This window comes from Glycine soja, chromosome 14, assembly GCF_004193775.1.
Source record: "Glycine soja cultivar W05 chromosome 14, ASM419377v2, whole genome shotgun sequence".
NCBI classification, from domain to species: Eukaryota; Viridiplantae; Streptophyta; class Magnoliopsida; order Fabales; family Fabaceae; genus Glycine; species Glycine soja.
The window spans coordinates 2,861,207-2,883,900 of record NC_041015.1 but is presented as its reverse complement, the minus strand read 5'-3'; the positions used below and the strand labels follow the sequence as shown (position 1 = coordinate 2,883,900).

Below are 22,694 nucleotides of genomic sequence, written 5' to 3'. Positions count from 1 at the left end.
TCCCCCCTTTACGGGATTTTAGTGTCAACGTTGTGTTATGTATTGTCTTTGTGTGAACGTTTGCCACAACCACAAAAACAAAAACAGCTTTGAATGGAACTAGGCTTACTTGGATCCTTGTCTTAAAGATGTTACATACAACTACAACTATGTTGTTATGTTTGTTGCTATTACAACTATTACTACCGCTGCCATTACCTTTCATCATGCTTATGCTTTAAACTTAAATCTCTTCCATTTCAGGGTCCCATTCCATGGCCTTCCTAGCTGTTCAACGTTTACTTCACTCACACAGCTTCCATTTTCTTTTTTGCTTTAAAAAAATTTAAGAGTGCCAACCCCCTCTCTTTTTCTTCTTTTTCTAATGTTTCATCTCCAATTATATTATTCACGTTCAATTCATTGTAGGTTGCTTTCCGTGTTAGTTATTTAACTGGGATTTGTTGGTGGTGTACTGGTGTCAGTGGAGTCAAGGAAAACTTCTCACAATTATAAGCTTTTTTTAAGTAAATAAATAAATAAATAGTATATACATCCATATTGTAGACTTATATTGTTATTAAATAATAATAAAGATTTCCTCCGTATATTATGAATCTCTTCTAATTTTGTGGACTAAAGATTAATCCTATTCATAATATATAATTGTGTCGATCCAAAAAAAATTTGAATACTAAAGAAATTGAATATAAATTCTCTCATCAAATAAATAGTTTCCTATATATAAACGCATCAAGTTTTATATTAATGTGATAACCTTATGAATTTGTCTTATTTGTTGATATTATTTTTGCCATGATTATTTTAGAAAGTATGCTTACATAATTTTTTTAGTTGACGGTATAAGAAAATTTACCATAATAATACATGAAAATTATTATTTTTTAATATAAATAGAAAGAATTTGATATGCTAATAATGGCTTTTATGAGCATTTGGTAGATAAAAAAAATTACTTTTCTAAGAATCTTAAAGTGGGAAACTATGATCCTTATATTTGATGTCTAATTAATAAAAAAAGATTGACAATAAATTATTATTAAGGAATTAATTTTAACTGGCTATATCATAAAAGTATTTTCAAGAAAATAGTCGGAATTCAATTTTTCTAAGTGAAGGGAAAGTTATAGTTTGTTTTACGTGAATTTTTTAATTCACAGAATGTATTAACACTAATCAAACATATCTTAAATATCACTTGGGAATCATAATCTCTCGGAATCAATTTTCTCAGGAATTATGTTTTTTGAATATGAACAAAAAAAACTTCTCCTACTACCAAACGCTCCTTAGAGTAGGTCTAAAAAATTGTTGAGGTGAAAAATGATTTTATTTAACCCTCAACTTTTGAGGTTTCTATAATAACAGAATCCATGCAAAGCACAGGTGAAACCTGTTGAACGGGATTTATGTGTTGGTAAGAATAATTTTGAGAAAAGAAATCGCGTAATCGGTAATAGTGTGACGGTTGGCACTCACTAATCACTATCAAGCAAGCTGTAAAAAAATCACTATTAACAAAGAAATTTTTAAAAAAAAATGTATACGAAACGGGAAGTCGATTCATAAGAAAGTATGTACATTATTGGAAAGTAAAAAAAAAATACTTTGAGAAAAATATTAATCTGTTATGTTTTCATTGAATCTATACAAGAAATACATCACCAACAACTGCAAGAAGAAAAAACTAACTTTTACCTATGCAGCTTACAAATAAGCATAATAAATAACTGTTATCCAGTAAATTTGGAAACCATTGCTCCAATAATGCAAGAGCATATTCCCCTTCTACAATGTTTGCACATATGAATTATTATGGCATACATTGGACAGACATATTCCAATCAAAAAAAAAAAATTCTTTCCTAATAAACCTAATTCAGAATCAATCACAATTAATTGCTTATTACCATTAGGTCTTTATACATTAAATGGAATTACTGCGCTGCTAATTCTTTTAGCTACAATAACTGCTTTTCTAATTTGTTATAATGGCTATATTGTTACATTTTTCTCACACCTATTGGGCCTCTATACATTTAATTAATTATGAAGTTGGGTATCTATATTAATAACAATTTTTTCAATGAACAATTGGTAGATGAATGTAGTGGTTAATTAAGGGTTTATCATGACTATATTTTCACATTAGTCTAAAGGATGAAAGATACAATTTGGGTAATTATCCTTCCAACTTAATTAGATGCACTTGCTTTTAAATGACATTATACTCTAATGAACTCTACATTACATGAGACCCTGAGGATCTCACACATTATGATCATACAATTTGTATCACATTCACAGGTTCCAAAACATTAATTTGATGTAACCACAAACCTCTTACGCATTGCATGTGCTGTTAGGGAAAATATGTTATTCTTTATTGTGTCTTACTCTAACTAAAACATAAACAAATAAGCAATTTTTCACATTTTTTACTTTGTTGGGGGAAATTCATTGACTTGGTGTTAGAATGTCTTTGGAGATGCCCTACTGCATCTCAATTATTTGCGTTGGGCCTTCACCTCAAGTTAAGCACAACGAATTACTTTTCAACCTTAATTTATTTTTATTAACCTAATAAAATCTTTAAGTTTTAGCTAAAGTTATTGATACATGCGGGGAAATTATAAGCCCTTCTCTCTCTATGCCATTTAAATATATATCTTGATAGTGATTTATTATTTGAATTTAGATTTTGTCTAATTTTTACGACATCTATTAAAAAATTACAAAATTTAAATAAAAAAATATGCCTAAAAGAACAAAAATCTCCGTTGAGTAGGACATGAACACATGGCAAGGGCCAAGGGGCTGCTAGTTCCTTACCTCAATCATGTTCTTGTCTTCTTGTTCTCAAATTTCATTTGAAAAAACAAATACAAATGCAATCAGCGTCATTGTTTTCATTCATCAATGGATGCATCATAAGGCAAGGTGTGATGGCTGATTAGGGGCTTTTTTACCGATTAGAGATAAAATTTTACACAATTTTTCAATTGGGATATATTTTAAAAAATTATTCAAAACGGGATAAATCGTAACATATTACCACTTCTAACTATTGTAAAATTATTTATGACTTCAGTTCAAATATTTTTATTTTTACAACTTTAAAGTCGTAATTTTTTTAAACTAAAGTCATAAAATTGTTTACGACTTTATTAATTTAAGATTTTTTTTGTTTTACATCTTTAAAATTGTAAAATCTTTTTTTTTAATTTTTTAAAGGTTTACGACTTGTAAACCTATTTTTTTCTTCTTTTCGTAAACCTATTTTCTTTTTTTAATTTACAATTGTTTACGGTTTTATTTTTATTTTAAATAAAAAAATATATTTAAATATAATAAATAATATTAAATTGACTTACTTATTAATATATTTTTTTATGATTTTATTTTAATTTTTTATTATTTAAAAATGTTATATATTTTTTTAATATAGATTACATGTTTTTTATTTAAAGTTTAAATAATCTATCAATAAAAATACAAATGAAATATTAAAAATTTGAAAGACTTTAATTTAAAAATTGATTATATTTAAATAAAAATTATATATTTGTTAAAATAATTTGTTGTCCACTTTGTTTAGGCCCTACCTTTCAAACAACTTTGCCAAGCTTGGCAAGAAAATCTGACAAACAAACCAGTCATGAAGTCTAGACGTAATGCTACAACTTAAGTAAAACCTATTAGAAGAAAATAGTTCAGTTCTGTTACTTTCTGACAATCATGGTACTAGGACCTGTAACTAACAATATTAATCTCAGCAATAGGTTTCTACTTTCTAGATTGTTACGGTGTCTTTTTTTTTTTTTTTTCCTTCAAGCAATGGTATGTCTTCCTGAAAGATAACAAGTTTAATGGACACATTAATCAGTCCCAACAACATGTTTGCAATTCCAAACCCTATAGAAGAAACAGAGGATGAAGAAGCTAACATTACTCAGGAAGAGCAGATAGTCATGCAACAGAATTCTCCTCAAAGAGTATCATTTCCCCTTCCCAAACGCCAAAACGATTAATTTAGTCTAGCTCACAAACAAAAATCTATAAATTTTGTAGCTTGTTCATATTTATTTATTCTTTGTAAAGTCCACTCTCCACTGGGTTCTGACATTGAAATTAATTTTTTTCCAAACGGCTCCCCTCCTTGTGGTCTCAGAAATCCCACTGGGTTCTCTGACATTGAAATTAAATTTTTTCCAAACGGCTCCCCCCCCTTGTGGTCGGTCAGAAGTCCTCGTGAACGCAATTCCCAACAATGATCCTTTTTAACTCATTTATAACTCATTCCCAACTTTTACTTGCCAGAAAAGTCGTGACCTACCTGTTTTTCGTCTTGTTTGCCACGCACAGTTTTTTTTGTACTTGATAGATTGTTCTTGGCTGCATCATATGCTGTACTTGAGGGTTTATTCTGAAACCATATTCTGAACGTATTGCGTAAGCTTTCATAGCAATATTTTTTGGAGCATCAAATGAGAATAACAACCACACAAAACATGAAAAGCATTGTGGCAAAAACATTAGAAGAGAAGAAGAATGAGAGTTAATTGACAAAGCTCACTCAATATTTCCTAGCAATATTTCAAATTCTGCTTTACACAAAAAGAATCATCAAACTTAGCTTGAGGCTTCAAGCAATTCCTAGCAAATTCCAAATACAAACACTTTTGTGTATCACACTGAAAAAAAATATAAACGAATATAAAGCCTATATAATATAGATCATAACAATCATGATCGGGGCCTAAAATAACCTAAACTTCCCATCCTAAGCTTGCTCAAGACAGTGCTGACAAGTCCTTTGCTGGAGAAAGAAGAGCAACAGCAGAAAGATCCGAGTTAGAGAATTTCTTGTAAACTGCCCTAAGCTTACTTCCTGGTGCAGCAGCATGAAGGTTGGCCATGATTTTGGCGCAATCCCTGGCAGTAAAAATAAATAAGAGTCACTTCATGAATGTTGAAAAAACACACTACCCTACTTGCATTTTTAAAATACCAATTTGCTGGTCCAAGAAAATATTAACCTTAGTTGCTCCTCAGAGTAGCCTGTGTAGTGCATCAAAGTGTTTGTCCAGAAAGGGCTCCTTCCAAGGGTACATCGAGCCGCAAACACAGCAGAAGCAGCAATCAGAGAAGGACGGTACAAGATTACAGTAGGATAATGCATCAATCCAAGTTCAGCAAGGAAAAACACCATGTTCTCCATCTACATTCATGAAAATTAGGCACATTCATCAGGCCATTCCACTAAAAACACAAAAGCTTAACATAACAACCAACTACCAAAATATACCTCTTTGTCAGACGGAGTGGAGGCTTTGGTATACCTAACCAAGAAGTGATAGGGTGTTGGAACTGTTAAGTACCATTCAAGCTTCCTAAGGATTGTTTTCTCCATCATCAACACTTGTTCACTAACATAAGCATTGTCTGATATGCACACAAAGTCATTAACCTACAAACATACATTGGAAATCCACACCATAACTCATAAGTAAGCACTTTCTCAAAACATGATCCATAAATCATCATAGAAGAGAAGGAATTCCACCTCTGGTGCCCATATCTCTTCATATTTTGAGGCTATCAGCATTGAGCTGATGCCAACCAGCTGAAGCTCCCTTCTAGGCACAGCCTTCACAGACAGGAACCGATCGACAATGTTCAAGGTCAAATAAAGAGTTTCTGGCATGAGCTCAAACTTCCTATGCACTTCTATCAACCAGTCCACAAGGATTGACCTCATCTTGGCATTAATATCTGGCTGCGAACCCATGTAGTCATGCACACAACCATCTTCCTGTTTCATCAAAATCAAATACATATATATAATATAAGAAGTGCATAGGAAAAAGGGTTATAGGGATTAAACAAAGAAAAAAGCATAGAGCATTACTTCAGTCTCTTTGTAAAATTTGTAGATATCATCGATGTACTCGGCTGCTGCCAATTCATTGTCCATGTCAGTTGCATCAATGTTCATCACAAAATCCCTTGGAAGTCCGCAAGCAGCCTGAGGTTAACAAGTTGTTAGACCATGTACCAGAAAAAGGGCACCCCACAACAAAGTCCCAAACCACATTTTTAAAAAATGAAGAAAAAAGGATCAACCTTGCTTCTAGCAGAGAGAACAGAACTGAAGGCCTTGGCATTCTTCATGGCAGATTTTTCCCTTGCCTTTTTTCCCTTCACAGCTTGCTTTTCGTCTGATTCATCATCAGAGCTAATCACAATCACTTCAGGTTCTTCTTTAGGCTTCTTAGCTGCTCCCACCTTTCTAGCAGGAACAAAATTCCCAACACCAACCCCATCAGTTGCCACCACTGCTCCGTTGTTCACTTCAGTGCTTGATTTCTGGATAACAACCATTCACAAAGATTTAGAGACACATCCGTTACCGAAAAGAAAACAAATTTCTTCACTGGTTTCTTTGAAAATCAGACAGGTAAAAACTAAAAAGGTCCAAAAAAAATCAGGTTAAAGAGAATAACAACCTTATTCTTTTCTGTTGCGGCTTGTGCATTGGCCAATAGTTGAGCACGAAAGTTCCTAGTAAAAAAGAAAAGAGCAGAATTAGGCAAAAGAAAACAGAAGAAAAATTATGAGAGCTTAAAAAGATAAAACATTTCAAAAGAAAAGAAAAAAGAAAAAACCTTGTGACAGGTTTAGACACGTTAATTCCATTTCCATGGCCTTGTTTACCCACGAGATTCCCAATATCTTGCAGCACCCTTCTGTTTCTTCCTTCACCGCCCATGTTTTTCTGCTTATTCTCACCACCAACTAAACCACACACAAAAAAAAAAATCACAAAAGGGGGAATTTCAGAAACGAAAAAATAAAAACCCAAACTTTATCCAAACAAACCTTAAAACCTAAAACCCAAAAACATTCAAACATTTATCAACACCGGCAGCAAGAAAACAACAAAAAGGAAAAAAAGAAGAACAAAAACCATTGGTGGGTTGTTGCTGTTGTTCCAATCTGGAAGCCATGATAACACTTTGATGCGGTTCTTGAAACGTTGACCCGAAAACACCGCCGAGGGTCGAGAACAGAGACGTCAGAAAACCCTGAAGACCACCGTTCCGCGCCTCTCCTCCGCCGCTCACGTCGGTTCTCGCCACCGCGGAATCAAGCAACACTGTTTTTGTTTGTTGTTGGTAGCAACCTTTTTCCCTCTCTCTATCTCTCTCTTTTGCTTCTACGCCGAATGAACGAAACGAAAGTATGAAACAGTGTGTTTACTTCTTTGTTTCTTTGTTCCTTTGAGAAATGAAACGTTTGGGTCTACGGCTATGTTTTTTTATACGACAACACCCTCACCTCCAACGGTCAATTTTATATTCAATCTTGACCGTTGGATTCTCTTTTGCATCAACGGCCACTATTCGTTTACTCACTTTCCTTGCGTTTTTTTATAGCCGTTACACTCACTTCTCATTCCCTGAGTTTAACCGCTCCTCCTGCTTTCGCTGCTATGGCATCTTCTTGTTCTTATCCCTTTTTTTTAGTACTAACGAAATAAAAATAGATTCTTGGGTTAATAGTAAAATTAGTCCTTAAAGTGTGAAAGTGCAATGATATTGGAAATTGAAAAATATAAATATAAATATAGTGGAAAAAGCACCACAAACTCATTTTACATTAGATTATTTTATTATTGAGTTATAATATTTAAAAATTACAATAAATTATATTTTTTATAATTAATTTGACATTAAATTACAAAATTTAAAATTTAATTTTGTCACATTTTATACGTTTAAATATTAAATTAAAATTAAAATTAAAATTTTTCAAATATCAATTTATCATCTAAACTCTTTCACTTTCTCTTCACTTTTACACTTTAGTATAATAATTAATTATTAATATGATAATATACTTACCGTCTTAGTATTATACAAGTGTGATTTGATTTATTTTTAAATTAAACTAAATTTATCATTAAATTTTTATATTGAATTTTCTAAATTTTTTTAAAACAAGTAAGTATTGAATATTTATAATTACATTCATTAATTTGAATTCTTTAAATAAATTTGTAAAGCATTGATTAACACTTGCTTATTTTAAAATAGATTTTAGCATAAAATAATACTAGTATGTTTTTTAATGAAGGGGCTGACAAGATTTTCAAAACCTATGCGTTGAAAATTAACGGCTAGTTGGATCGAAAACACTGGTAAATCAGACCAATTTAGTTTAAATACATCACATAATCAGTCCTGAGAATAATTAGTTAAAAAATTTAAAAATCAGTCAATAATTAATAAAATAGTACAAAATGGGTTTATAATTGGGCAGTAAAAATGGTTTAAAAACATTATTTTATTTTATTTTTCTTAAAAATATTAAAATCAATTTAAGGTATTTGTTATGTTTTGCTTATGCACATTGTTTTTTTAAGGATTTTATGAACATCGTTGTGTATTACCAAAATGTAGATTTAAATATTATGTTATATTTAATTTAAATTGTTATATGTAATTTGATTAAATTTTTTATTTAGTTTCTATGGTTACAAAAGCTTTCTCCTTTACTTCATATATATTTAAAAGCATTTCATTTAGCTCCTATAAATATTTTTAATCTCTTTTAATCCTTGTTCTAGGTATTAAAAGAAAATAAAATGATATATGTAAAATTGAATAAATTAAAAATGGTATACGTAAAAACTAAAATATGATGTTTTTAAGTATAGGGATGGAAAAATAGAGTGTGTGTGCTTTTTTTGTAAATTTAGGAAACAAAATGGGTAATAAAATCATGAAAATTGTTAGAAATACACTATTTGACATTCATTTAAATATGTTTTGCCTTGAAACATACAAAAATAAAATGTGGATTCACATCTTATAATATTTAACGATTCTCTTATGATTTTATAATTTTTAATAAATTTTAATCAATAATAAAATTAAAATATTTTACTAACACTTCTCTTAACATGATATGTCCTGTTAATTTGAACTTTTTTCTCTCCATTTACACAATTAATAAAATGAACGTCATTCCCAAAAAAAATAACCTAGCTCATGGTTTTGTTTAATTGTACTTTTTATTTTTCTTAATTTTTTAATTTTGTGAATTTCATCTCTCTATATTGTTCACCTTAATTGTTAATTACTTTAATTGTGCAAATTTAATTCATTCATTAACAAGATATAATTTTAAAGAAAAAGTCTAACTTGATATGTGCGATAGAGTATTACGTTAACATAGATGTGCATATATGACAGTCCATTAGAGTGTCATGTAAATATTTTTATTAAATATTAAATATGAAGTTAACAAATGCGTTAAAATTGCAGAATTGAAACCATGAAAAATTATTATTTTTTTAAATATTAATAATAAGACAAAATTTGTGAAATTAAGTAAGTCGGGAGATAAAAAATGTAATTAAAAATAAATTTTTCTTCTGACTAATTTTTATAAAAACCCTTTTACAATAGAAGCCCTCCCAAAACAAATTCCGAATAAATTTACGTTAAACATATCTACAAAGTGACTAAACATTCAAATTTAAAATATGTTTTCTAAAAGTACTCTTTAATTGGTTTGAGTGAAAACGTTTTCAAATACGATAAAAAAAATGAGGAAAACATTTTTATGTAAAACAAGGGTTTTATATAATTATATTTTCTTTTTCTTACTTTTTTAATTAAATAAGAAACTATTTTTTATTCAAATAATAAAAAATAAATCATTGTTATACTTGTTTTTTATTTTGTATTTTCGACAAAATAGTGGGTTGTAAAAACTGGCATAAAAGTCCCAAGTAGCAATTGAGACAATATAAAATCCTTTTTCTCCACTAATGACTTACCGTTTTTATAATTGTTTCAAATGCTAAAGTATTCAGTCATGAATTTTGTAAAGTTTTACTAATTAATGCCTTAAAGTTAGAATTAAATATTTTAAATTATTTTTAAAAATGTAAGTAGTAAATATTTTTGTATGTATTTAATACTTTCTGATAAAAACTTTTACTTTAATGTCTTTAAATAATATTTTACAGAATTCATTAATATTAATATTAATATTAATATTTACTAATTTTAAAGAAAAAATAAACATCAAATAATTAATGTTTACCATTATTAATATAAAGGATATGTATTTAATCAGAAAAAAATTATAAAAAAATGACAAGAATAAATTTAAATTATAAAACTATAAGTGAATGATTTTACATATTTTTCAGTTAATATTAAGAATAATTCTTCAATAGCAAGGGATCAATCCATCTTAAATTAAAGATATCAATATTGAAATAAGCATGTGTATGGTCTTTTCAATTGAATCTTAACTAATTGACATGTTCAAGAAACCTACATTACTAGAAAAAGTGTTTTTTACGACAATCAAGAACCCTCTTAATTTATTAGTGATGACAAATTTTGTAAATATATAATTTTTCAACAAAGACTTTGGATAAAAAACTGTTTTAAAAGATTGTCCTTCTAGATGTTCTAGGACGAGTTTTAGAAAATCATCTTAAAAATAAGTATTTTTTTATCTCCCATCTTATTATATGTTTGTGACACTCTCACTCATTCAATTTTAAAACCCTAATCAATTAACTACGTCGGTTTTTATTGGTTAATTAAATGGGTTTTTATATCTGTCCCTAATTAAACCCGGTCAATTATATCTCCATGAAAGACACTAGCTAACAATTAAACTACACTGTCCAAGGGTTGAGGTCGGGAACACACATTTTGGCATCAAATTTGACAAACGTAGGGCATATATATGTAACCTTGAACGAAAAAAGGAATCTTGTAATGTTTCTAAGCAAAACCTTTATATATGGAATCAGTGTTATCTGTGGTAGAAAACGCCTTAGGATCGGAATTGAAAATTTACTGGCCCAAAGAATTAACCGAATTTGATCATCCAAGATTGAAGACAATTATATAAATTATGTGCAGCTGAACCTTCAACCTTGGGTACATGCTGGAACTGATTTTGTTCAATTTTTTTATTGGGGGCAAATATTTTCTCAAAGATCAAATTATTGTGGTCATTACAACTGCTAAAGTTTTCCCAAGAAAGAAATTAACCACCTATATATATATGCCGAAACGCAGAAAGCCAGAAACTATATAAAAGAAAATGGAGATATATATCCCAGGCACCCAACAAGTTCATATTTGATCAAATCAAAAATCGGAAATGACAAATTTAATTACTGATCAAAGATTCAAAATTACTTATTAACTATTGTCATAATTAAGTGCCTATAAGTTATTTGCATTAAGAAATTAAAAAGCCATACTTTACGAAAACTATTCATCCTGTATTGATAATGAAACCTTTTAAGAAATTAATAAGTAATTAATTTTTAGAGGAAATCGTCACTTTTTTATTTATTAAAAAGGCTAATAATGCATGTGTAGCTTTGTGAGGAAAGGACGTCGCGTACGTGCATGCATGTGATGATTAGCTGGATAAGTGCTTTTCTAAGACAGTCATGTGACGAATGACGTTGAAGCCACGAAGCGCCTATGTACGTGTCATGATTTTTACCATTCCCATTCGATTAAACTCTATTTAGCCAATTGTTTAGTAGTCAAATTTTAGGAAACTTTGAATATATCCCAAAAAAATAATTATTTTCTTTGTAGTTGTTTTTGACTGGAGATGAAATATCGATTTAAGTAGAGAATATAACATAGGCAATGTTTACAATAATGTGTCTATTTGTTATATTAATTGTTTATTATATTATAAAACCAATATTTTTTGTATAATTTTCTTTTTTGTGTGATTATGATACTAATATAAAATATTTATTAATTTTATTGATAATGATTCATTTTTATTAAAAAAATCTGATTGATTATTTTTAATGAAATATTTTCTCTTAAATGTTTTTCCTTAACAATATTCAAACTCAATTTCTTGATTAAAAAATCTAATGCCATTCAGACAAACAACACCTTACAATCAGTCCCGTTAGAACTAACACCTATTATACGTGCTATATACAAGTTTACGTTCATCAAAACACATAAGAGAAAACACAAGATAAACCTTAATGCATTAAGAAATTTATTTTCCATAATGTGTGCATACATTATAGAAATTATAGTTCACGTATCATATTAGTAAAATTAATAGATTTATCTATGAAACTACATTATGAAAACTATTTTTTGTAAAATCTGCGGGGTGGGGGAACCCTCACCAGACATTGAAGAAGGGAAAGGAAATGAGGAGAATAACTCAGAGCAAGAAAAGATAAGGTGGAAGGGAAAGTAAAATGGCTTAAATGAGGTGGACGTGATGAGAGTATTTTTGGTGTTAGAAAACAATTAGTGAGGGTCTTTTTGGTGTTAGCAAAATACAATAAAAGGAAGGGGTGTGAAAAGAATAAAAAAAATTGTCAAAAGAAATGGCCTTTTCTTCTTATCATTAGTGAATTCGAAATTTAGCCTTTTTTTATATTATTTTCCTAAAGAAAGGGCTAGAATCCATACATTAATGAGAAGAAAAAGTCCATGAAGAATGAAGCGGTGGAGATTAAATGAACGACAACACCACACATATTCGCCTTTAACTATCATTAAAAAAAGAAAAACTCTAGTCCAAAGTCTTTAAGTATCATAAGAAAAAAGTCTAGTCCAAAGTTCGCTGACTTAATTCAGCCACTTCTAAGTTATTTTCCATTTAATTAGACTACTATAGCTGCAAATAATGCTCTTGCCTCATAGAAAGGTCATTTTTATCTTAGTGAAAATGATATATTTGTTATTAGCCACTATTATCTATATATGACATGAGCAAAGGTTATGCAGTTTTGATATTTTCAATCTTGATTTATCACGATTATGGATTTTTACTCTTTTGGTCAACCTCTCTTTTTAGATTCTCAAGCTGCCACGGATACCAACTTCACCTTGTGAACTTTAAAACTTTGAAATGCATGTGCTAAATCACTACATCCAGTTAACTAAATGTTGTTTTAGAAATTTTGACTTATGAAATAGTAATGTCTCATTTCTTTTCTTTCTTTTTTCATCACCAATTTCTTTATCCTGAGAAACTATTTTTTATTGATAAGGATTTTAAGTTTGTTCTGTCCACTTTTTTTTAAAAGAAAGCCAGAAATTGAGCTACTTTTTTCTTGTTCTTTTTGTCACCTATTGTTGCTTTCTCAGTATTAGACGGGGAAAAAAAACTAAGATTAAACATACAATTTGGTCGTGTATGTGTACAAACCTATTAATTAAATCAGTCACTATATCTATATGAGCAACCGCAACCGATTTATTTCCTACCATCATACGTTAAATTTGAACTCTTTTAAGCATTCTTGTCTTTATACGTATAGTTCATTCTTAATTATAAATGCATTCTACTAACTTAGTCCTTATATGTGTAGTTTATAATTATTCTTAATTTAATTCCATGTGTAAGAAAGTGTATTATGATACCAACTAATCTTTGCATAGTTCGTGGATATGAGTCTTATTAATTCTTTCTTCTAAATTAAAAAATTCAATTACATATCACATAGAAATTGATTGAGATTGAAACATAAATATAGGCCAGCCACACTTGTGATGGTTCCCAAAGATCCAATATGACCACTTAGGTCTACGTTGCCACATTGTTGTTCAATGGAAGCGAACGGACTCTTTTAGAAGTTTGGCCCGCGTTTTTTTTTTTTTTTTTGGTGTGATAGTTTAAAACTATATAATAAATAAACGATCAATTCGATTCCTTAAGCGTCACCCTCTCTCTCAACTCTTCAACTAATGAAATTATATAAGTTATTCCTAAAATATTAAAGATCATGCTACATAGTCCTCAAGTATTAAAAAATTCTTGAAAACATTCCCTAATGTTAGTAAAGTATATCAACTCCAAGTTAAAACTAAATTGATAGATATTTAATACTTTATTTAGCTTCTAGTTATATAATTTGATTAGTTTAAAGATTATTTAATATTTTATTAGTTTGAAGACCAACACCTACATGTTTTGTATGTAGCAGCAAATGCATCCGCCACATACTGCTACCATCGTGTCACTTCCTTATGCCACCACCGCCCGGACCCTTCTTCCTCTTCTTTCTTATATAAGAAACCACCAAAGCTAGTTTCAAACATCACTAGCTAGCTATCCATCAAAGAGTTAAAACTATCATATATATATTCATATATCTACCTCCATACAAAATGTCCAAAGTTTGATAACAATAATTATTTTTTCATCTTTAGTAATATTAATTATTTTAATATATATATATATATATATATATATATATATATATAAAAGGAAACATTTTATATAAAATGAAAGAATTAAATTTAACCTATATTATATAATTATACAAAAATAATTAAGATTTAATTTTAAAAAATCATATATTTTTTTAAAAAAATATAATTTTTTAAGTGATCATGTAATATTAAATTTTGAGAATTTATACTTGATTATATTGTTTAAATTTAATTTTTTACTTTTATATAAGATACATTTTATATGATATGTTTTTTCACACATATATATATATAGAAAGTGTGGTCTCATGGTTAATTTAAAATTTTGTTGTAGATTGGCTTGGTACTGAAACAATTGAGAAATGGGGCTTAGCGAGTCTCTGAACCTACATGATGAAAACTCGAAGGCGGCAGCGGGTGTGAGTGCGGCGATGTCTTTGATCTTAGGTGGGATTTTTGTGTTTATAGTGTGTTATTATGTCTGCATTCGTCTTCGCTCCCAAACCCACAGAGACGTGCCTGCCGCCGCCGCCGTCGCCGCCGTCAGTGACCAAGAAACGGTCGAGAAGTGTCCCGTATTCGTTTACTCGACGGTGAAGAAGGAGAATGTGGCGGCGGAGGAGTGCGCCGTGTGCTTAGGCGAGTTTGAAGACTGTGACGTGGTAAAGATGCTACCAAAATGTGAACATATTTTCCACCAGCATTGTATTGATACGTGGTTACCCTCACACATGAACTGTCCCATTTGTCGCCAGAAGGTTACGTTTGATAATAATGTGTCAAGGGAAGAACAAGAAGAAGAAGTACTAGGTACAGAGTCCGAGGTGGCAGGGACAACAGCGGAACCTGAAACTGTTGTGGGACCCGAGGAGGACGTTGGACAACAGCACTCTGAGTCTGAGGTTCTTGCTTGAATCGCGTCTGAGGATTCATCCTTTTAATTCCCTGTGGTGGTGCATTTTACAACATTAATTATGTGTCTGACTAAATTAAAACTCCGTTTGATTTTTTTTAGTTATGTTTCCTTTATGAATTTTGTGGATCCAAAAAAGGTGTTAAGATATGAGAAATTTTATTAAAGATGATGAAAACAATTTCTTTTGCAAAGATTAATGGTTACCAAAATTATTAGAAACTTCGCATCTATAACGTTGTTGAAAAAAAAAAAAGGACGAGTTTATTATCTATTTAAAAAAGTGACTTTGCTATGAAATAATTTAATATTTTAAAAAAAATAAAAAAAAATTAATGTATTCTTATTTACAATCATAAAAATCACCTTTTTAAGAAAAAATAATTTATGTTAAGTTATTCAAAATAGCTTTTGATTTAAATCAGGTTTTAGATTATTTTGAACAGTCATGTTTTTTTTAAATAATTATATTTTTTAAATCTTTCATGGAAAAAATGTTAACATGTTATGTTTAAGAGTGTAACGTAGAGAGTAAATTACCTTAAAGAAATTATATTTGCCTACTAGTCGTGTGGAGATAAATATGTATATATATATATATGTTATCCTTAAGAAAATCTTAATATCAAAGTTTGAATTAGTTGAATTTATGGGATTAAATTATGAAAAATTCGGTGTATCTAGTTTAACTGTGGTAGATATATCATCATCACCGTCAGGAGTAACATACCGTAAGATGATTTAAGTTCATTGATGGTTATGCGAAATATGCGGCAAAAGCACACTAAAATTTGTAGAAGGAGAGTGAATCTAAGAGGAATCATTGACAAATAAGAAAAATTTAAGAGCAATATAATATAGAAAAAAAGAATAATGATATGATGTCTGTAATAATAATGAAAGGGATATCGGATACGGTCAATCTTAAGATTGCACCGAATCAACATATGAAGTACAATTATGCAAAAACTAACACCAACTCTAAGAAGCCTACTCATAGGTCTTGTTATATTGGTTAAAAATTATATTAATAAAACACCATATTAGTATATGCTGTATTTTTTTATTTTTTATTTTTTCGGTTGTGTATTTGTCTAGAACAAATTTTTTTTATCCAAATTATAGCTGAAAAACATAGCATCACATTAGGGTTTGGACATCATTTTCAGGACCAACTAACCTCTCTACTTGCTATGCAAAAAGTCAAACCCAAGTAGTTGCATCGTTTTATTGCTATATTGAAATACTTGCATGTGTAAAATTCCAAAACTGCACTAAATAACGAAGGTACAACCAATGCTGTGTTGTTAAAGGGGTGGCATTTTATAGCAAAGGATATGAATTCATGTCATTTTCAATGTAACCAATACATCTATTTTCCCCAGGCATTTTGATTGATAAAATATATATGACGAATAGAAAACTTGAGTTTGGTGCTTAAAATCGTGATATCTCAAGTTCCCTTATTTAGTTTCTGCAAAGCTTTTTAGTGTAGAGTCAACAATGATTGTCTCAATTTAATTAGTTTAAGCCATAACAACTGGTACCAATCCTGACAAGGAAAACTTCAATAACGTTCAGTCACTATATATATTACTCTAAAGACAAATTAAGGCAAGTTAAAAATACTGAATTGACTTACGGACAGGCTCTATTCTAACTAAAAGTAAGTGATCATGAAGGGAATAAATTTTGAATAAGAATAATTAAGTCATTTACAAAACAATCGAATATTATATGTTAGTTTGTTTGGAATGTTTTTTTTTTATAATTTTAACAAATTAAACGGATTATCCTTTAGAAGTACAGTAAATAAAATGCTCTAATTTGTCAATATTTCCGCCTATTATTTTTAAAAAAATTAAAATTGAATTGTCCTACGAAGATAAGATATCAACGATTAGGAGTTTTCCCTTTATTTATTCCTTGATATTCTAAAAGCATCACTTATTATATCCAAGTTTATAATAATGAATGGGACATCTAACCAAGATATGTCATCGACCCACCGTTTTGGCTCATTCCACGTGTCAACTATCACATGGCTATTTTTGTTGGGATTCTCTTACAAATGAGTGATGATGAAATCCAAACTATGAGATTTCCCCTATTGGAACTTCTGAGACTTGGAAGTTGGATTTCCTTCCAGCTTTTACCCACAGTGAGAATTTGTTCCTCTCTGTTTTTCCTTCTTTTATACATGGCATAATTTTTTTAAAAAAATCTAAAATTAAATGGATCTTGGTAGCTTAAAGTATTAGATTTTTTTTAGTGTGAAATATATGTGAATTTTGTTTATAATTAATCTTTGTTAATAAATTTAGTTTGATCATCTTTATTGAAGTTTCTTTTTTTAGTTATATTTTTGTTTTTTAATTTTTAAGACTTAAATATGAAATGTTACTGAGAGTTGGAATCCAATTTCATTTGTTGGTTAAAAGATTAGAATTTGACTCTCCACTTAAAAAAGATATCAAGTTGAACAGAGAAACTAAATTAAATGTATCTGAAAAAGATGTAAAGAAAACAACTATACTTGTCTGACACAAATTATTGAGAGCAACATGGAGCAGTGACTATTTTAGTAATTCAGCAGAAAGTCAGGGCCTCATAACCACTCCATAGCTGGCAGCACAAGAATCCCACATTCTCATTCTCTTAAGCCTGTCATTAAAAACCAGTTTCTCTGTACTTCATACATTTTCACAAACCCCAAGAAGAATGGAACAGGGAAGAAGAAGAAGAAGCTCTTTTGGTCCTATGTCCTCAACTATTCCTTGTCTTCTCCTCCTTTTGTTCTGTCTCTCAGGATCTGCTGAGGCCTACAAGAATTACACAGTTGGCGACTCTTTAGGATGGTTTGACAATACTGAGAAATCCAATGTCAATTACCAGAAGTGGGCTGACAGTAAAGAATTCAGCTTAGGAGATTTCCTCAGTAAGTTTCTTCATCATGATGTTTTTCTGCTTACAATCCTTGTTTGTGTGTTTTGTTGTTGTCTTTGAAAGAAGTGGCTAAGTAGAGCTTGAGGAATTTTATTGTTAATGTTTTGGCCTTTTGTCAATGTTTTTAGACAATTTCTTATGGCATGGTTGTTCTAGTTTTATTTCCTTGATCTGATCTCCAATTTGCCTTGATCTGTTTTTATTTGACTGAAACTCAACACACCACTATGATATCTAATCAGATTTAGAAAAAATACTGGATTGGAAAGACAGATCATATTACATCAGTCATCCCATAACTTTTCAATGTTTTTATTTTTTTTATTTTTTTTATCTTTGCTTTTAAAGCAATCAAATTATCTCTATTTTCTCTTCACAATTTCTCTACCCGTCACTTGTATGATGGAGGAGAAGCAAAACTATATCATTTACTTATATTTTTATTTTGGAATTTGTTTTAGCATAACATACTTCTGAGAGTGTCACAAAAAATAGGTTGGCTTCAATCATGGTACTATTGTGTGTTGTTTCCCTCTGCAGCATATATGCTGTTTTTTGGGTACTTTGTGTCATATTCTTAATATATTAATATTAGTCGATTTAGAAAAAGTTAGGCTTAAATTGGAAGTACTAAGAGAAAGGCATCACTACTCTTGTTGGTATTTTTCTGGAGTCTGCCACACGATCCACAAACGTTAGTCTCAACTAAAGTATTCAATCTTCCATTTGACGCAGCACAATAGCTAACAAAGAAAATTACTGTTAGTTACCATTTGTCCCTTTTTGGGTAGAAGGGAAAAAGAAAAATACGATACCCAAAATGACTTAAAACAACTACTAGTAGTACTTTTTGTTATTCTTTTCTTTTGGTACAAATATTCTGTTTTGATACTCTGGTTGAGTGGCCACTCAATTCTACTAGTTTAATTTTGCTTTTATGTAAAAATTGTAATAATAATATTCTGAGACGAAGGAAAAACTGAGGAAAAGGACTTGCTTTAAAGCTATTAGTCAAATTGAAGCTAACCATAAACCGTTACACTTATAATTGGCGATGATTAAGCTATCATTTAATAAAGCCATACGTTTTATGAAGCATAAATTAAGAAAAAGAAACATTGACTTGGACCAAACACTTAGAATAAACCATTTCCACGTGTAGCAGGGGAACATTCAGTTGGGCAGAAAAGTAGGTAATTCTTTGAACAACAGACCATTCCAATGTTTTACAGTTTCCGTCTATTAAATTTTCTGCTCATAATCCTATTGAATACTTTGAACATGGAGGTGTTGTTGGCTGTTTGGTATTAATATTTATGATATCCTTTTTTCACCTCGCAATAACATGCTTTGAAATTAGGTTGTAATTCTTGCAAGCATCTTGCAATACAATTTAAGTATAATTTCTATATGTTGTCGGTTTAACAAATTTTATACTATTGAACAATAAAAAAAATTACCTTATACGACTTTTAAGATATATTATTATAAGAATCATCAAAATTATTGTATACCAGTTGAAATAGAGATACTTTGTGTCTTTATTTTTTATTTTTTAAAATAAAAAGTAAAAAAGCAAAAAACCAGTTGAAGAAAATAGTGACAATAATTATATTTTAAAGATTTATGAAAGAAATACAAATAATTATATATTAAAAAATAATCCAAGAATATGAAATCTGTATACCAAATAGAATAATTATCCTTAATAGTTATATATTATCATTTGTGATTGATTAATAGTATAGATACTTTACTATATGGTTGCATATATTACTCATACAATTTTCTCTATAATGCTCTATTATTATGATATCAAATAATCTTACCAAACAACTTTTGATTTTTGGGTATTGTTGCTGCAGTTTTCAACACGGATACTAACCACTCAGTGGTTCAAACATACAATTTCACCACATATAAAGAATGTGACTATGACGATGCACAAGATAAGGACACAACCCAATGGTCAGCAGCTGATCCATCCAACACCCAAACACATCCTGTGACAGTGTCAGTTCCTTTGGTGAAGGAAGGGATGACATACTTCTTCTCAGGTGATTATGATGGTGACCAATGCAAGAGTGGACAACACTTCAAAATAAATGTGACTTATGGACAAGGGTTGCCAAAGAGTCTTAAATCCCCAGAAGATGCACCATCTCCTGCTAGTCCTGTTGCTGGAGATGATGAATCAGCACCAGACACTATTGTTCCTTCTAATTTCAGTCACCCCAAAGAAGAAAGTGATGATGACAAAGCTAGTGATAGTGACAAACAGAAATCATCTAGTTCTATTTCAATCTCAATGTATGCACAACTTCACATTGTCTTACTAGGGATACTACTTTTCTTGTTTTAAAGAGTGGAGATTTATTTTATATTATTTTTTAATTATAGATATATGCTACTATTATTTTATCTATTTTTTTATTGGGTGTGAGTGAGACAGTGGGGTTTTGAGTTGAATTGTGAGCTAGGATATACCACATGTTATTGTTGTAAACTAAAATAATGTAACAATTAATTACAATCCTTTATTGCTAATTTGCTATATGAGTTTCAATTTAATTAGATCATATATAATATTGCTTGTCCCTTTATATATTCTCGAGTTTTCCCCCCTCCTTTTTCTATTGTTGCTGGCAACTTCAAGAGTGGTGAAGTTTAGTAAAGACAAAATGCATGGTGCCTGAGGAAAGGATAAAATGAGACATAAGGAGGGAGTTGGTTGGAGGTTGTAATTATTGAGATAACTAAGAGTAACTAGAAATCTGTTTGAATACAAGGAAGTGTTTTTGAAAGGTTTTTTACTTGGAAAAAAACTATATTTTCAATAAAGTTTCAAAAGCTCTTCTAACTTGTATTTATATAGGCCCTAATTGGTTATGTTTTGTTTATTAGCACTACTAAAAAACCACTAAATCATAACTAATAATGTCGGCACCTACCCGTATCAAGTATCATGCCATGACATATGTTACTTTCATGTAAATTCACGTGATTATATTTTATGTCAGGGTATGTGAAAGCACGTGTAGCGGCATAAACTTTTTTTTCTCAACTTTTCTTGACTTCTCTAGCTAATTTCTTTAGGCTTGATTTTTTTTTTTTAAGATTTTGGAGTTCTATCTTCATATTCTAGGCTTCTCTTAACTTTATGAAACGCCATTGCTTAATGTTTATTGAGCAAGCTTACTTCACTTATACTACAAATTTTGGCATTCTTGTGTTGTGCGATTCACGTACTTTAGTTTTTTTTTATTAAATTTATAATATAAAATGTACTTGCATCCAAATTTAGGATTTCATTTTGCCATTACCTGATATAGACATTTCCTATGTGTTACAATTATATTTTACTCTTTTTGCAAGCGTTAGAAGTTATAAATATTAGGATTTTTTTTTGTTCATTTGTCGCGAACAAACATTTCCTATAAAAATACTTTGATGGATTATGAATTTGTAATGGAGAACAAATAAACAAGTAATTTATATCCTTGAGTTGAGAGAGAATAATTTTTCAAACACATACTAAATTTAGGACGGGTCACAAGAATCAAACTATGGCATGTGCAAATGTGTATAAAAACTAAATCAGATATTGAGATCCATAAAAACTAAAAGAAGAACGATTTCAGTGATAATGAAAAACAACGACATTGTTCTTCACTCTTCACTTCCAATGTTTCCAACAACACATTTTTCTTTCCACTCTTCCTTCACTTCAACCACCATTAGTACATGTATGCAATTGAGCTTGTCAACGTCTTTGTCATGCCCAACAACGACGCTTCAATGACAATGCTCACTGCCACCACCACCAACACCGCCACCAAGTGCTTCAAAATTGTCGTTGGTAGACATATGCTTTGTTACACCAAATTTGTCCAAACCGGCGTTATCGTCTTTGGAGATGAGGAGGAGTAACAATATCATCACAAGATTCGCCTCTTAAATTTTATATCTGAGTCAGATCTAGATTGTGGTGAAAGGAAGTGAAAGAACGACAAAGTGCATGGCAGGTGATGAAGAGTACGACTCCCGTGTAAAATCATCATCACTCTATGCATTCTTAAACAATAAACCACCACCAAGCCAAGTTGTATGTGTTTGTGAGATCTGGGTTTTATTTGCAAACACTGCATGAATCTGAGCCTTCGTTTCTCTCGAATCTATTGGGGTTAGGGTTAGGCTTGGGTTTGACATCAAGATAATTTAGATATGATTTTATGGTTTGAGTTCCATATTTTTGGTTTGAAGAAGATGCAAGCATATGCGAGCAACACTCCTGGGTAAGATTGGGATGTTGCACCATCTTAGGGAATGCTTTGTCCTTTAATAAGATTGTTGAGCCAAGACATGTCCCTTTGATTCGTGACATGGAGGTTGTCAAGGGGGTTACCATTTGTGTTTGGGCTTTTGGTTGTACCATCCATTTCTTAGCAACACCATTATTTTCATTATAAAATAAAGATAGTTGTGATTTTTAGCTGTCATTGTATTAGATGAATTATTTCAAAATTTAAAACATTACAAATGTTAATGGAATACTAATGTTATGAACAAAAAATTGA

The 22,694-nt window shown here is 30.3% G+C and overlaps 3 protein-coding genes across 3 annotated transcripts; 2 read left to right on the top strand and 1 right to left on the bottom strand.

Moving 5' to 3' along the window:
* Positions 1–4,567: 4,567 nt before the first annotated feature.
* LOC114383254 (G2/mitotic-specific cyclin S13-7-like) lies at positions 4,568–7,303 on the bottom strand. Its single transcript, XM_028342877.1, has 9 exons — positions 6,971–7,303; positions 6,669–6,798; positions 6,510–6,564; positions 6,127–6,369; positions 5,912–6,028; positions 5,567–5,815; positions 5,309–5,470; positions 5,040–5,221; positions 4,568–4,935 (listed from the first exon to the last, which is right to left on the bottom strand). The coding sequence occupies exons 1-9, from the start codon at positions 7,008–7,010 to the stop codon at positions 4,794–4,796; spliced, it is 1,320 nt and encodes a 439-aa protein (XP_028198678.1). The 5' UTR covers positions 7,011–7,303; the 3' UTR covers positions 4,568–4,793.
* Positions 7,304–14,620: 7,317 nt separating this feature from the next.
* Positions 14,621–15,172, top strand: LOC114385231 (RING-H2 finger protein ATL39-like). Its single transcript, XM_028345255.1, has one exon. The coding sequence runs from the start codon at positions 14,621–14,623 to the stop codon at positions 15,170–15,172; it is 552 nt and encodes a 183-aa protein (XP_028201056.1).
* Positions 15,173–17,731: 2,559 nt separating this feature from the next.
* LOC114383357 (blue copper protein-like) lies at positions 17,732–20,691 on the top strand. The gene is made up of 2 exons (XM_028343017.1): positions 17,732–18,109; positions 19,983–20,691. Exons 1-2 carry the CDS (start codon positions 17,893–17,895, stop codon positions 20,477–20,479), a joined length of 714 nt encoding a protein of 237 aa, XP_028198818.1. The 5' UTR covers positions 17,732–17,892; the 3' UTR covers positions 20,480–20,691.
* Positions 20,692–22,694: the final 2,003 nt, after the last annotated feature.

Excerpts from the sequence above, each read along its gene's own strand:
- LOC114383254 (XM_028342877.1), bottom strand. The coding sequence starts at position 7,010 with ATGGCTTCCAGATTGGAACAACAGCAACAACCCACCAATG. Across the intron at positions 6,565-6,668 it reads GTGTCTAAACCTGTCACAAG|GAACTTTCGTGCTCAACTAT; the intron begins GTTTTTTCTTTT and ends CTTTTTTACTAG. Across the intron at positions 5,222-5,308 it reads CCACTCCGTCTGACAAAGAG|ATGGAGAACATGGTGTTTTT; the intron begins GTATATTTTGGT and ends TCATGAATGTAG.
- LOC114385231 (XM_028345255.1), top strand. The coding sequence starts at position 14,621 with ATGGGGCTTAGCGAGTCTCTGAACCTACATGATGAAAACTCGAAGGCG.
- LOC114383357 (XM_028343017.1), top strand. The coding sequence starts at position 17,893 with ATGGAACAGGGAAGAAGAAGAAGAAGCTCTTTTGGTCCTATGTCCTCA. Across the intron at positions 18,110-19,982 it reads CAGCTTAGGAGATTTCCTCA|TTTTCAACACGGATACTAAC; the intron begins GTAAGTTTCTTC and ends TTGTTGCTGCAG.